The sequence below is a fragment of the Bufo bufo genome, chromosome 6, assembly GCF_905171765.1.
Source record: "Bufo bufo chromosome 6, aBufBuf1.1, whole genome shotgun sequence".
NCBI lineage: Eukaryota > Metazoa > Chordata > Amphibia > Anura > Bufonidae > Bufo > Bufo bufo.
In genome coordinates, this window is record NC_053394.1 from 355,008,028 (window position 1) to 355,023,945 (window position 15,918).

The 15,918-nt window shown below is 44.2% G+C and overlaps 1 protein-coding gene across 2 annotated transcripts in view; it reads right to left on the reverse strand.

The window, feature by feature from the left end:
- Nucleotides 1-15,918, reverse strand: part of EVPL (envoplakin) — a 72,450-nt gene that overhangs the window by 15,361 nt on the left and 41,171 nt on the right. For both annotated transcript variants that reach the window (XM_040434605.1, XM_040434604.1), the window contains exons 13-19: nt 15,272-15,429; nt 14,284-14,381; nt 12,312-12,517; nt 10,644-10,822; nt 8,512-8,650; nt 7,164-7,357; nt 5,260-5,410 (exon numbers count right to left, since the gene is read on the reverse strand). In XM_040434605.1, the coding sequence (XP_040290539.1) occupies nt 5,260-5,410; nt 7,164-7,357; nt 8,512-8,650; nt 10,644-10,822; nt 12,312-12,517; nt 14,284-14,381; nt 15,272-15,429 (1,125 nt within the window). The remainder of the gene's footprint in view (nt 1-5,259; nt 5,411-7,163; nt 7,358-8,511; nt 8,651-10,643; nt 10,823-12,311; nt 12,518-14,283; nt 14,382-15,271; nt 15,430-15,918) is intronic.

The window sequence follows — 15,918 nt, forward strand, 5'->3', positions numbered from 1 at the left end:
AACATTCTTGAAAAGAAGGAACGCATCGGTGAGCTCAGCAACACCAAAAGACCTGGAAGACCACGGAAAACAACTGTGTTGGATGACCTAAGAATTCTTTCCCTGGTGAAGAAAACACCCTTCACAACAGTTGGCCAGATCAAGAACACTCTCCAGGAGGTAGGTCTATGTGTGTCAAAGTCAACAATCAAGAGAAGACTTCACCAGAGTGAATACAGAGGGTTCACCACAAGATGTAAACCATTGGTGAGCCTCAAAAACAGGAAGGCCAGATTAGAGTTTGCCAAACGACATCTAAAAATAGACTTCACAGTTCTGGTACAACATCCTATGGACAGATGAGACCAAGATCAACTTGTACCAGAGTGATGGGAAGAGAAGAGTATGGAGAAGGAAAGGAACTGTTCATGATACTAAGCATACCACCTCATCAGTGAAGCATGGTGGTGGTGGTAGTGTCATGGCGTGGGCATGTATGGCTGCCAATGGAACTGGTTCTTTTGTATTTATTGATGATGTGACTGCTGACAAAAGCAGCAGGATGAATTCTGAAGTGTTTCGGGCAATATTATCTGCTCATTTTCAGCCAAATGCTTCAGAACTCATTGGTCGGCGCTTCACAGTGCAGATGGACAATGACCCAAAACATACTGCAAAAGGAACCAAAGAGTTTTTTAAGGGAAAGAAGTGGAATGTTATGCAATGGCCAAGTCAATCACCTGACCTGAATCCGATTGAGCATGCATTTCACTTGCTGAAGACAAAACTGAAGGGAAAATGCCCCAAGAACAAGTAGGAACTGAAGACAGTTGCAGTAGAGGCCTGGCAGAGCATCACCAGGGATGAAACCCAGTGTCTGGTGATGTCTATGCGTTCCAGACTTCAGGCTGTAATTGACTGCAAAGGATTTGCAACCAAGTATTAAAAAAGTGAAAGTTTGATTTATGATTATTATTGTCCCATTACTTTTGGTCCCTTAACAAGTGGGAGGCACATATGCAAACTGTTGTAATTCCTGCACCGTTCACCTGATTTGGATGTAGATCCCCTCAAATTAAAGCTGACAGTCTGCAGATAAAGCACATCTTGTTTGTTTCATTTCAAATCCATTGTAGTGGTGTATAGAGCCAAAAATGTTAGACTTGTGTCGATGTCCCAATATTTATGGACCTGACTGTATATTATATCTTGATTCTCTGCCCCAAATGTATCTTGTCCAGATTTTTTGCTAACCGTCCATTGTATTGACAGCTTTGTTGCACTATAGATATCATGGTCCAGTTTTGGGACCGTATATATTATTTTTGGTATTTTTAATTGTATGTGGATTAAAAGGGAAGTTTTAGGAAGGTGGTGTAAGTGTTGTTTTGAACATCTTGGTATTCAGTGAATTTATCTTCAAATGAATATTTATTAGCTCTAGTCATCATCACCTCTGTTGGTCCCCTGAGGCTGGCATGTAGAGAGAAGGCTGGTGCCTCAGTGACACCACCCTGCTTACTTGAAAGGGGTTATGCGATAATTGACATCAAACAGTACATGACAACCTCTCTCTAACAAAGCTAGAACCAGCCCTGTACCTCACATGGATCCAGAGATCTCCCCATTCATTGCTCTGCTAGATTATATTCAGCCTGGCAGCTCAGGGAGCATGTCCTTTGTGCTGCAGCTCAGTGGGCATGTCCTTTCTGCTGCAGCTCTCTCCCTGTAACTGCCACAGCTTCTAACAGAAACATATGGGTGGTGGCAGTTGAAGATTTAAATTGAGCACGTGCGACCAGCTCAGTGATATGGACAAAATAATAAGGAAAATAACGAACGCTATACAGATACCGTTTGTTGAATAGCTCACTGGCTATACGAAATTTTTAATTACATGCAATCACAGAAGTATTCAGATCCAAATGCTGGTCTGAAAAATGTAGAATATGCTTTGTGACACTACCCTTTAAGGGAAACTTAACCTGCAATCTCTCTGATCTCTGTCTGCTGTGCAGTTAATTGCTCTTTGTTGTGCATTGTCAACCGTTTCAGGAGATATACTGATGTCTCTACGTTATAAAAAAAAATATAAACATATTGGGTATCACCGTGTCTGCAAAAGTCCGAACTATTAAAATATAAAAAAATATCTCCTATGCAGTGAACGGCGTATCATAAAAAAATAAAAAACAAGTTATTCACCATTTTTTAGTCCCTTTGCCCTCCCCCCAAAATTGGATAGGACTGCTCTATTATGGGCCGGATGTTCCATAAAATGCGGAACGCGCACAGCTTTTTGGGTGTTTTATTTATTTTTTGCGTGGTATAGAATGGTATCAAGTATCGCAATACTTTTTTATGGTATCGAAATCGAATCAAAATTTTGGCATCGTATCGGAACCCTATGGTAAACCACTGGACAGCATGAGGACTAGCGATGGCATTAGTGATCGCTCCTCCCCATACTGTGGCGGAGATCGCTGCATGTAATAGCAGCGGTCTCCTCCACTAGCGAGGAGGCGATTGCTGGGAGGGAACACTTCCTTCCCGACAATCATCTGCCACATCGGGCTGTTTTAGACCCACGATTACAGTTTGTGCCATTTTATAGTCCCTGTTTGATGCAATGTCACATGAAGGTGGATGCATTTACCAGTGCTTAAATTGCATTTTCATACACGGCATGCTGTGTGTTTTTTCAAAACATTTTGGTGGCAAAGTCGCTGTTTGGATGTGCACCTATATTTTGAGCCTCTGTTTCGGGGTTTTTGTGAGAACAAGTTCTTTTACACTCTGATATATGCAACCTTTACACTCCTTATTCCGGTATTTCTACATTCTTTTTGCATGTATATGTTTGAGTTTTAGGCAGTTTGAGTGCTGAGTGTCGTGTTGACATGTTGCTTTCACAAAGCATATAGGTATGGAGGTTTACCGAGCCTTGTGATCCCCCCTAATGCAGTCAGCCACCAATGCTGTGGAGATAGGGTGGCAGGCATAAAAAAATGATTATGTATGTGTAAGTAAATGTATATATAATGAGCATGTTTGTGTATGTAGCGCATGTTAGTAGTGAGGGTATATCCTGGTTAGAGATGTATGGGCAATCATCCCCTTATTCCAACCATACAATGATGCTTCCAGAATTTAGATGGTCGTGTTTTAAATGGCGTGTTAGGCGGGCCATACTTTTTACATAGCCATCAGCTGAAAACTTGTTCGACAGGTATCTGTCCTGAGCCCTCATACATATGCACACTCGGTTCAGCTGAGTTTTGTGAATGGGGAGTAAGCTACTGCCAAACTCCTCTGAAAACATAAGGATCAGGCATATTGAAAAACAACTGCCTGATCCTTATTTTCTCCGATATCTGCTGTCAGATGAGAGTCAGGAGACCCCATACACATTAGATGGTTATATACAGTATGTATTATTAGTAGTGTTGAGCGAATAGAGCTTCGGATCGTAGATCCGAAGTCAATTCGTTCTAACGCTTCGTTTTAATGCTGTACGGAGACCTGTCTCCGTACAGGAGTAAAATGTATTGCCTCCGTGGAGGCAAAATTTGTTTTACCCGAAGTCGCGTGAGACTTAGGGCTCATGCACACGACCGTATGTATTTTGCGGTCCGCAAAAATGGATCCGCAAAAAATACGGATGACGTCTGTGTGCATTCCGTATTTTGCGGAACGGAACAGCTGACCCTTAATGAAACAGTCCTATTCTTGTCCGTAATGCAGATAATAATAGGATAGGTTCTATTTTTTCGCGGAACGGACATACGGAAATGGAATGCACACGGAGTAACTTCAGTTTTTTTTTGCGGACCCATTGAAATGTATGGTTCCGCATACTGTCCGGAAAAAAAACGGAATGGACACGGAAAGAAAATATGTTCGTGTGTATGAGCCCTTAGGTGAATGAATTCGGTATTCATTTCTACATCTTTAAAAACATTTCAAATTAGAAATCCGAAGTCGGGTTTGGGACCGAGGTATCAGCTGGTACCAGACCTGACTTCGGATTGCGAATTTGAACTGTTTTTAAAGACGCAGAAGTGATAACCGAATTCATTCACCGAAGTCTTGCATGACTTCGGATGAAACAAATTTTGCCTCCCCGGAGACGATACATTTTAATGCTGTACGGAGACAGGTCTCGACTGAAGCTCGATTCGCTGAACGCTAATTACTAGTATCTATGTATTATTATAGGTAATACAAGTATTTAGCAAAACAGACAAGTCAGAGGTGACAGCTCCTCCAGTCATTATGTATTCTACCTGTGACTGTGTCTGATCAGTTCAGTGTGATATAGACCTGGTATCTGACCATTACAAGGCCGACTGTATGGCGGTATTATTGGTTCTTGTGTAGTGGTAGTGTACACTTGTATCTGACTGACCACGTGATTAGGGGTTTTCTATTCTGCTTTTGGTTTCTGTCTTGTGTTGATCGTGCAGTGTACAGAGTTAAAGAGGAACTCTCGCCTCTACTGACTGACATGTCTGTTTTAGTAACGACTTGCATCCCCATGTAATGTACAATTCTACAGCATCTATTCTTATGACTTTATGTTGTGATACTCCTTTATTATTCCTGCTAAAAGTTATGAATGAATTGCTAGCAGTTTACAATGACGGTGCGGATGGGTGTTTACCAGTAAGGCGTTGTCCTTGCACATGGCTGACACTATCCAGTCATTGCTGCCGGTGTCAGACTGTGTAGGAACACGCCTCCTATTGGTAACACCCATCTGGATCTTCATTGCAAACTGCTAGTAATTCATTCATAACCTATAGAAGAGATAATAAAGGAATCGTACATCATAGAGTCATACAAATAGATGCTCCAGAATTGCTATTACATGGGAGGTGCAAGTAGGTACTAAAACAGAAATGTCAGGAGAGATGACGGGTTCGCAATAAGGCATGACCAAATTATGGAGAATTTCTCCCCAATCCTGGATCTGCCCCTGCCAGAGGTGCAATATGTTCAGATACCCCTGGCAGAAAAAGTGTAAAAGGGGTTGCATTAGATTAGAAAAACATCATAGCTTCTTCCAGCAACAGAATCATTCATGGTCATGGGTAGTGGAAGAACGCAGGAATGTTTTCTGTTCTCATATGACCCATTTAACAGTAGGGGCTCTGCTATATCTAATCTGAATGTCTATAGAGTATCATTATGTGCAATTCATGGGTATACATACTGTATATGTAACATATGGACTATTGCTGAGTAATATAGACTGTACCTTCCTTATTTATTACTTACCCGTTGGCTTTGGAGTTTGTAGTTGACCTGACTAGGAGAATCCGATGGTGTGATCTGGTTATGTGGGAGACCATTCAGCCAGGAATCCAGGCCTTCACTGGAGGATTTGAACTGCTGGTAGGGCAGATTGGTATCTCGGAGCAACTTCTCTCTAATGGAAAGAGCATTAGATCACGTTGGCTTCGTTAACATAAAAGTCACCTACACAATGTGACCTCCAAGGAAACAGAATGACGCTAGAAAAACACTTCATCCTGGAATAGTAAGATTTACCATAAAGAAGTTTTTTTAAGGGCATGTATTGTCCTAAAATTTCCTGTTCTTGTAAATAAAGTTTTTGTGAGACTTTTTTTAAAATTATTTTGATGATTATTTTTTTTTTCTAGCTTTTCTATGGTCCATGTCTCAGCTCAGGCAAAATGGCAGCCTCCATAATCATGTACAGAAAGTAAAATAAAACATACCATAAAAAATAAAATAAAAACAGTTTAGAAGAAAATGGTCTATCATTATCTCGTTTTAGAAAATTGTAAAGAAATACATTCCCTGTTAACGGGAATCTGTCAGCAGTTTTGACCATGCTAAACTGCTGACAACACTAGGCAGAGGCTGTGGAGAGCAGTCCAAATATATCTTTTGTGGAGCTTTTATTATCAGGATGAACTTTTATTCTGCCAGGTTTTTGTCCTGCAAGTGCCCAGGAGGCTGAGCTTCACTGTAACATGCTCTCTGAATTTCACAGCCCCTCCCCTCTGCTCTGAGTGACAGCTGTACCATCCAACCAGGAGGCCACTACCGCTGTTACTCACAGCAGAGGGGAGGGACTGAGACGCAGCTCAATTCAGAGAGCACTTTACAGTGAAGCTCCACCTCCAGGGCACTAAAAAATCTCACAGAATAAAACTTCATATTAACACATATCCTGATGTCAATACAATGGACTGTTAGCACAAATAGGACAGTATTATAAAAATGGACACAGAGGATTAGAATATCACATATCTGCCCCTACTCTTGCCCTTAAAAAAAACCTGCTCAGCCCTGAGATGCACCTTGATGGTAGGTGCACTCTGTCCACGTTCCTGGGCTTGCCCTATCACTTTCTGACACACCATGCAATGTCCCTACGCGTTTCCCCTTATAGATAATCAAAGGTTCATTATGGGACTCAAAGCAGCAGTATGGTAATAGGTTGCCATATACAGAAAATAATGATAAATCAAATAATACTGGAGCGCCCCCAGACCAGCAAACATCTGTGATGAGGTGAAGGACATATGCCTATAAAATACTTTTCACAATGTGTGGACACTTTACAGGATAAGCTTGATATATAGCCACTACATATTAGCTAGTATAAACATCGCTATATAAGACTCCTCTCACAGATGTAGGATGCGCGGTTGAGGGGGCTCCAAGGGGCAAAATAACAGCTCCATTTTGTCAGAGGTATGAACTCCTATTTAAATGGTAAGATACTGGGCGGGCCTCAATTGGATTCGTCAACCATATGCTTGGCTCCCCACCTCCAGGGTCTCATGATCAGATCCTACCACCATTATTGGATGGCCACCAAAATAGCCTCTCCCCTTATCCCTACCAATAATCTACCAGGTCTCACCTAGAGACGCGTAGATACATACATTATACTGTCCCGCACACCGTTGTCTGGAATAGTCACTTATTCTATACCTCTTTTTGTGGTAGACCACATTATACCAGCCCAACACAAGCCAGAAGGACACTCTTGGTTCCAGCAGGTGAATGGAGCTCTATGGATATGGAATATGGGAGTTTTTCCCAGACTATACGCGCCATGTGCCTCTCTGCTGTGAAGAGAACAAGGTCTGATGCTGTGCACAGAAGGAGAATCAGGGTTCAGTACTTCTGTCATCACCTCTTACCTCTGGTCCAGCTGGTCAGCGATGGCATGGTATCTATCATTCAGCTTTTGGACCTGAATGCGCTGACGTGGTAAATCAGGACTGTGCTCTTGAGTGTTGCTCTGAAGGGAGTTACAGGCCAATTCTGTGTCCTTCAAGCTTCGGTTTAGTTTCAGAAGATTGTCCTGTTTGTCCACAAGATCTCTCTTCATTTTCTGCAGGAAACAACATAATCATTCAAAAACAAATCCAACTCAATTATTTCTCCTGAAAAACATAGCTGCTGGGTGACGGCTGTTTCACACAGCACATAACTGCGGCAAATGTATGTGATCGGCGAAAATGTCGTTTGCTGACATTCAACCCCTCGGATGCTGTGACCATGGTATCTGAGAGCTAAAAAAAAAAACAGGAGAGTGCATTTCCTGAGCAGGAATGTATACCCCTCGCTGAGAGTTCAGGGAAAGGCGTTCCTTAATAGTAATAGGCCTGAGCCTGTACAAGGCTTGCAGGCCTGAAGGTGGCAACACTGCATTGGAATATACAGAAAAAAGTTTTAAAAAATATATATATATATATATATAAATTAAAATCAGCCCATTTCCCAAAAATTAAAAAAAAATAAACATCATAGGCATCGCCACATTGGGAAAATACCCATACTATTAAAATAGAAAAATATTTTTCCCATATGCTGAATGGTGTAATGGTAAAAAGAATCAGAATAGCCGATTCGCCAATTTTTCATCACTTAACTTCCCCAACAAAAATTGATTAAAAAGTGATCAAAAAGCTAGTGATCAAAAACTACAGATCGTCCCGCAAAAATGAGCCTTCACACAGCTCCATAGATGTAACTATAAAAAAGTTATGGGTAGGGATGAGCGAACTTTTGTTTCCAAGTTCGGCAGGATTGTTAGATAACCCGAACCTTGTACGCGGTTAAAAGAAATCCCAAAAAGAAATACTTTCTCTTAGTATTAAAATGCAAGTAAAACTATCTAAATGTGGTAACGTTGTAATTGTACTGACCCGGGAAAAGAAAGGCATGGGTCAGTTTTACCACTTAGGGAACACCGTGAAAACAAAATCAATAAAACTGTGTCAGAATTGCATTTTTGTTTAGTTTTTTTGTCAATTCCACCCCATTTGGAATTTTTTTCCAGCTTCACCCTACATCCTATGCAATATTAAATTGTGCCATACCATTAGAAAGTACAACTTGTCCTGCAAAAAAACAATCCCTATGTAAATAGAAAAGTTAAAAAAAAAGATGGCTCCAGGAAGGCAGGGAGTAAAAATTAAAAAAAGCAGAAACAGAAAATCACCATGTCAGGAAGGGGTTAAAGAGACAGTGGTGACGTCTTACCTGAATCTGACTTGCATGTTGCTGGATGCTGTTAGGTGAATTAGGAATGACTTTATCCTGTGCCAATACATTCTCAAAGCCTCTGATCATATCATCAGTCCTGTTAATCTGACTTTCTAAGTTCAGCGATGCTTTAGCTCTGGAAGAAGAAGCGGAATTAACATACTATCAAATATTAATGTGATGGCCGCTCTGAAGTCTTTAGGATATGTTACCATACTTGAAGAAGTATTTTGGTTAACTGAACAGGAATGAGGGATAAGTACTGGATCAGTGGTATCCCTACCAGTCATGAGAATTGGGCTCCATACCCCTAAAATGAATGGAGGCCAAGCATGCGCACTGCCACTCCATTCATCCTGGCTATCTCCAGCAGTCTTGTAAAACATGACTAGCATGGCAGTGTGCATGCTCAACCTGCCGCTCCATTTGGGCGGTACGGGGCCCCCCGTTCTTCTGTATGTTGCAGGTCACCAGGATCTAATCCTGTGGATAGGGAATAACTTCATCTAACCGGGAATACCTCTTTAACCATACGTGTGCTTCTACTGCATCGCATCCAGCTGTCCATTATATGGGTGTCATGGGGGCACAGTGGTTGGCACTGTTGCCTTGCAGCACCAGGGTCCTGGGCTGGAATCTGACAAAAGCCTCATGCACACGACCGTAGTTATGCTGTCCGCATCCGTTGCTCCGTTCCGTAGCCCCGCAAAAAAAATATAGCAAGTCCTATTCTTGTCCATTTTGCGGACAAGAATAGGCATGTCTACAATGGGCCGCCCGTTCCGCAAATTGCGGGAGGCATACGGGCGGCTTCCGTTTTTTGCGGACCGCAAAAAACAGCACGGTCGTGTGCATGTAGCCGAAGGGTAACATCTACCCTGTTTGTGTAGGTTTCCTCCAAGTACTCCAATGACCTCCCACACTCCAAAAACTTCCTGAAAGGCTCGTTGCGATCATATGAAATTGGCTCTGTGCGCAGTATATGTGTCGTGTAGTTCAGTTAGGGACATTAGATTGTGAGTAGTGTTTAGCAAATTTCACGGAAAATTCGATTCGCCATGAGGCTGAATTTCCTCGTGCTTCGTTGTAGCGAATCAATTTTCTATGAATGGCGGTAAAAAAAAAAAATTTGAAATCATCATACGTACCTTATCTATTTGATTGAGGAGAGCCGGCTGCCGCCATCTTGAGTGAGGATCTTGCCTGAAATTCCGTGCGCGGTGATGGCGGAAGCCGGCCCGTCACGATCAAATGGATGAGGTAAGTATCATTATTTTTTTTTTTTTTTTACACTGTGTTATTACTGTCAGATGCCGTGGTCAGCTATGAAAGTGGCATCTGAGGGGTATAATGTTGGTGAGCGACGCAATTGCCACTCCCTGTCATTGCACCCACAAGTTACAAAGAAATGCACTTTGTCACAAAGCAATTTTTTTTGGTAAAATTCGGAAAAACAGCCGAATCTAATTTTCAAATAGTTCAGTAATGACATCACCAGTGTCAATCTGTAAAGCCTCATGCACACGTCTGTGGAACACGGACCGTGTGATACCGGCCTGGATTTCTTCTGAGTGCAGGAGCGCACGGCGTCATTGGTTGCTATGACGCCGTGCGCTTCCTGCTGCCGCCGCAGTACAGTTCTACACTGGTATAGATCAGACGAGTGTATTACTGTACTGCGACGGCAGCAGGAAGCGCACTGCGTCATAGCAACCAATGACGCCGTGCGCTCCTGCACTCAGAAGAAATCCAGGCCGGTATCACACGGTCCGTGTTCCACGGACGTGTGCATGAGGCTTAAGGCTCCATTCACACGTCCGCAATTGTGGTCCGCATCCGTTCCGCCATTTTGCGGAACGGGTGCGGACCCATTCATTCTCTATGGGGATGGAATGGATGCGGACAGCACACACTGTGCTGTCCGCATCCGCATTTCCGGAGGGCGCCGCCGATCTTCCGGTCCGCGGCTCGGGAAAAAAATAGAGCATGTCCTATTCTTGTCCGCAATTGCGGACAAGAATAGGCATTTCTATGGGGGTGCCAGCCGGGTGTACTGCGGATCCGCAATGCACTACGGACGTGTGAATGGACCCCAAGACCCCTTCTGACCCAGTAGAGCCCCTACTTACTCTTCTCCATAGAGTGATGACAGGGCCTTGACGTCATGGTATTTGCTGTTTACGTTGGCCAGTGTCGTGGGGAGCTGAGTGGCTGTTGGTCCCGATGGTTTCTTTGCCAGGAAGTTTTCGCATTCTCTCTTTGCAGCGTCTGTCTCTGATGCAATCGCTTGCAGCTGCTGGGCAGTTCCCTGAGACAAGGGGTCAACTCGTGTTATTGTGACCACTCAGGTGGGTTTTACATTTTTGGTCTGTTTGCCTCACGTCCTAGTTATGTGCATGCAACACCTTCATCCTGTATTGTAGCCCTGTCACTGGAGTCTATCTACAATTCCATTTTGCATTAAAGGGGTTGTCTGGGATTTTGGTATTGATGGCCTATCCTTGGTTGGGGGTCCAACTCATAGAAACATAGAACATAGAAACATAGAATGTGTCGGCAGATAAGAACCATTTGGCCCATCTAGTCTGCCCAATATACTGAATACTATGGATAGCCCCCGGCCCTATCTTATATGAAGGATGGCCTTATGCCTATCCCATGCATGCTTAAACCCCTTCACTGTATTTGCAGCTACCACTTCTGCAGGAAGGCTATTCCATGCATCCACTACTCTCTCAGTAAAGTAATACTTCCTTATATTACTTTTAAACCTTTGCCCCTCTAATTTAAAACTGTGTCCTCTTGTGGTAGTTTTTCTTCTTTTAAATATGCTCTCCTCCTTTACCGAGTTGATTCCCTTTATGTATTTAAAAGTTTCTATCATATCCCCTCTGTCTCTTCTTTCTTCCAAGCTATACATATTAAGGTCCTTTAACCTTTCCTGGTAAGTTTTATCCTGCAATCCATGTACTAGTTTAGTAGCTCTTCTCTGAACTCTCTCTAGAGTATCTATATCCTTCTGGAGATATGGCCTCCAGTACTGCGCACAATACTCCAAGTGAGGTCTCACCAGTGTTCTGTACAGCGGCATAAGCACTTCACTCTTTCTACTGCTTATACCTCTCCCTATACATCCAAGCATTCTGCTGGCATTTCGTGCTGCTCTATTACATCCTAGCACCCCCACCAATCAGCTGAAGAAGCCATGGCGCTCTGGTGAGAGCTGCATCTTCCTCATAGCATACAAGCACAGCGCCGTACATTGTATAGTGGCTGTGCTTGGTATTGCAGCTCAGCCCCATTCACTTGAATGGGACTGAGTGGCGCCTAAGCCATGTGACCGATGAACGTGACTTCACTGGGCCTAGGAAGAGGCTGCAGTGACATCATTACACAGCTGAAAGGCGGGGATACCACAGGTTGGACCCCCACCGATCACATATTGATGGCCTAACAGGATAGGCCATCAGTTTCAAAATCCTGGACTACCCCTTTAAATGGAACATACGTAAGATAACTGTTCGCCAGACAACTATCTCTCCCGACCCCTCCATACATATGCATGGTTGGCCCAACCGTAGCAAATTGGTGGAGGGAGTAGAAAAACATAGTTGAAATCCAAGGTGCCATATCTTTCCCGTCATCGGGGGGGAATTGGGAGGCCCCATACACATTAGAAGGTAGGTCCCGCCCGCTGAAATCAGCAGGTTCGACTGACATGCATATGGCTAGCTTTGCACTTCAGGAATACAAGATATAAAAGTAGTTGTCAGTGCTGAAAGTTTCCATTCACTCACCTCCTGCGCCTTTAGCCTCCCGGTCAGATCCTGGCTTGGTGAAGCTCTGTTCACAGGGGTGCGCACTCTTGTCAGTACCTCTTGTTCGGTGTCTTGCAAGTCTCCGTGGATTTTGTTTAATTTGTTAAGAATTTGTGTTCCTTGTGTGTCGTCAGTGGGGACACTCGATGTACGAACTGGCGGTACAGGGGCACCACGCAGCGGAGCTGTAGGCGGATTGTTAAAATACGACAACATTAAGGATCAACAGCGGCATATCCGTCTTCACTAATCGTATCCACGATGTCCCTGGCTGAATCTATTGGGCTGATCTGACAGCAGACATGTATATACTAGCAGGTCAAGTAAAGACCCCTCCAAAAGTAAGGGTACTTTCACACTAGCATTTTTGTTTTCCGGCATTGAGTTCTGTCACAGGGGCTCAATACCGGGAAAAAACTGATCAGTTTTATCCTAATGCATTCTGAATGGAGAGCAATCTGTTCAGGATGTCTTCAGTTCAGTCCCTCTTATGTTTTTTGGCCGGAGAAAATACCACAGCATGCTGCAGTTTTCTCTCCGGCCAAAAATCCTGAACACATGCCGGATCCGGCATTAATTTCCATTGAAATGCATTAAAGGGGTTTTCTCATCTCAGACAATGGGGCATATTACTAGGATATGCCCCCATTGTCTTATAGGTGCGGGTTCCACCACTGGGACCTGCGCCTATATCGAGAACGGAGCCCCGAAAGTGAAGGAGAGCGCACTGCCCATGCGCAGCCGCCCTCCATTTATTTCTATGGGGCCGCCGAAAATAGCCGAGCGTTGGCTCGGCTATTGCCGTCTGCCCCATAGAAATGAATGGGAGCATGGGCCGCACATGTGCGGCATGCTCCTATTCACTTCTATGGGAGAGACGGGGATTAACGTTTGGTGGTGGACGGACCCGGGAAACCCGGGGTCCTCCAGCCACAGCGCTCCCCGCTCCGTTCTCGATATAGGTGCGGGTCCCAGCGGTGGGACCCGCACCTATCAGACAATGGGGGCATATCCTAGCGATATGCCCCCATTGTCTAAGATGGGAATACCCCTTTAATGCCGGATCCGCCCCCAAGTGTTCCGGCAAAACGTATCCAGTTTTGCGGTCTGCGCATGCGCAGACCTTTAAAAATGAGAAAAAAATTGATACCGGATCCGTTTTTCTGGATGACAGCCGAAAAGACGGATCCGGTAGTGCAATGCATTTGTGAGACGGATCCGCATCTCACAAATGCATCCGGATTGCCGCGTCCGGCAGGCAGTTCCGGCAATGGAACTGCCTGCCGGAATCCTCTGCCGCAAGTGTGAAAGTACCCTTAGACCGACCTATATGTAGGCTGTTTCAGTACACCCACCTCCCCGAGCTGTGTCCAAGGATCGAGGATCAGGTTAATTATTGGGATCAAACAGTACAAGTGCTCTGTCCTGATAATTAACCTGTGTAAAGGTGCCGCCAAATACGCGATAAATGAGGAAGACCCTCAATATCAAATGATGGTGCCTTTAATGCTTCACCTAAAATCATCATTTGTCGGCAGCACATTGCCCTTTGTAAACAGGAAGTCCTACTGACAATACGCAAACTGAATGGGGACAAACGATCGTAATTACGATCATTACTCTTCACTTTGCATGAAGGCCCTTTAAACGAGTGCCGATCCATTTGTATATTGCCGACTGGTGCTCAAAGATTTGCCCAACCCTAAGACATCTCACCCAGTCAACCACTATCTTGCTCTGTACTGACAAGGAGCAAGAACACCTGAAATAGCTGTCTACAGATGGGGTTGCTCTTCCTTGGGAGGCCCAGATGACCTAATTTGCATGCTGTTTTCCCATGGTGCACTGCCTGAAAATAAGTCTCCATACACCTGTCAAGTCTGCTCAATGAGAATCGCTTCCCGTTTCCTGAGCTCCATTGGACAGGCATTAGCTTGTATAAGGATCTTACCTAACTGGCTGGGTTTTTGAGGTTCCCGGCTGCTCGATTTCAAAGCATTTTGCACCGCTGCCTTCTTCTTCTTCACATCATTTAAATCGGCATCCAACCTGACAAACGTTTGCACCATGATTAAACACATATAAGGCCTCATGCACACAGCCATATGTATTTTTCAGATCGGCAAAAAAATGATACCATCCATGTTGCATCCACATTTTTTGCAGAAGCGTTGACTTCAATGGTTTCATGGTCTGCATTTTTGCGGCCAAGAATAGGACATGTTCTCTTTGTGGAATGGACATACGGATGCGGAAAGCACACGGATCATCCATTTGCATTCCGCATCCGTTCCAGAAGAAGAAAGAATATATCCACAGAATGTGGACCACGGACCGATTGAAGTCAATGGGTCTAATGCAGACTTCGTACAGAAATCACTGAGAAAAATGCACCAAAAGGATATGCCACTGACTATACTAGCTGGTCATACAAGCAGATATTAAAAGCTGAGACTTTCGCCAATATATTCCTGTCAGGAAAATATCGGAGCCCATCATTGCACCACGTCACGGTCACTCAGCATGGCAAAGGGTCCTACCACTACGCTAACTGTGGTGTGAACACGGTCTGAAGGTGATGTAATCCAGCTCACAGCCCAGCCTGCACACGGATGCCTAGACCGCATCCGTACTTTGTGGATCTGCGATTTGCAGGCCGCAAAACGGACGCGGTCGTGTGCATGAGGCCTAATAGTATGAATTCATAGAAGACACAATAGCTGAGATTACGAAGATGGACCTTAAAATCAACTGAGCCCAAACAAGTCCACCTTCTCCTGTACAGTAATGGACATTCAGGTTTCTATGTAGCCTGAAGATGATGGTGGACATTACCCTGTAAGTGGCCACCTTACGTCCACATTCATTGTCCTGTCCAGTAATAATGCTCTGGTTTGCATAACTTATATCCTTTAAAATGGTCACTCTTCAGCACTCACCTGTTAACCCTTTCAGTAGATTCTGGGTCTGGGGGAGGGATGACAAAACAGGCAGAGGGAGCCTCCTTGATTGTTCCGTCACTAGGGTTCTGCACGACCCAGTTCTCTTTCTTGCTGTTATCTTTCAGCATGTAGTTCTCTCCTTTGTTTAGCTGGACCTGAAGGAGAGAGGTGGAGTATTAGGCTATTTCTGCACCATTTCACATGTACTAATATAATGTTAAAAGGAGTTTTCTGGGATCTTTCCTAGGTCATCAATATCAGATTAGCTGTTTGAAGAGACCACTGACACTCTGGCCAACCTCTTCCTAGGCCAGTGACGTCATCGTCATGGGTCACATGACCTATGTGCAGCTTTGTCCCTTTAAACTAAGGAATGGGTGTGAGCTGCATTACCAAGCACAGCTACTAAACACTGACCGTGCGCTGTGCTTGGTTATCTGTGAGGAGTCCGCAGCGCTCACCGCAGCCCCACCACCTCTTCAAACAGCTCGGAACGCACATTGCCGCTGTCCGTGTCTTGCGGATCCGCGGATCCGCAAAATACACACGGATGTGTGAATGGACCCTTATACTGTTCTTTTCTTATTCCTCTTTGAAATGTATGAATAAATTGACAGCTGGGTGTTACCATTCCCCTTGTAAAA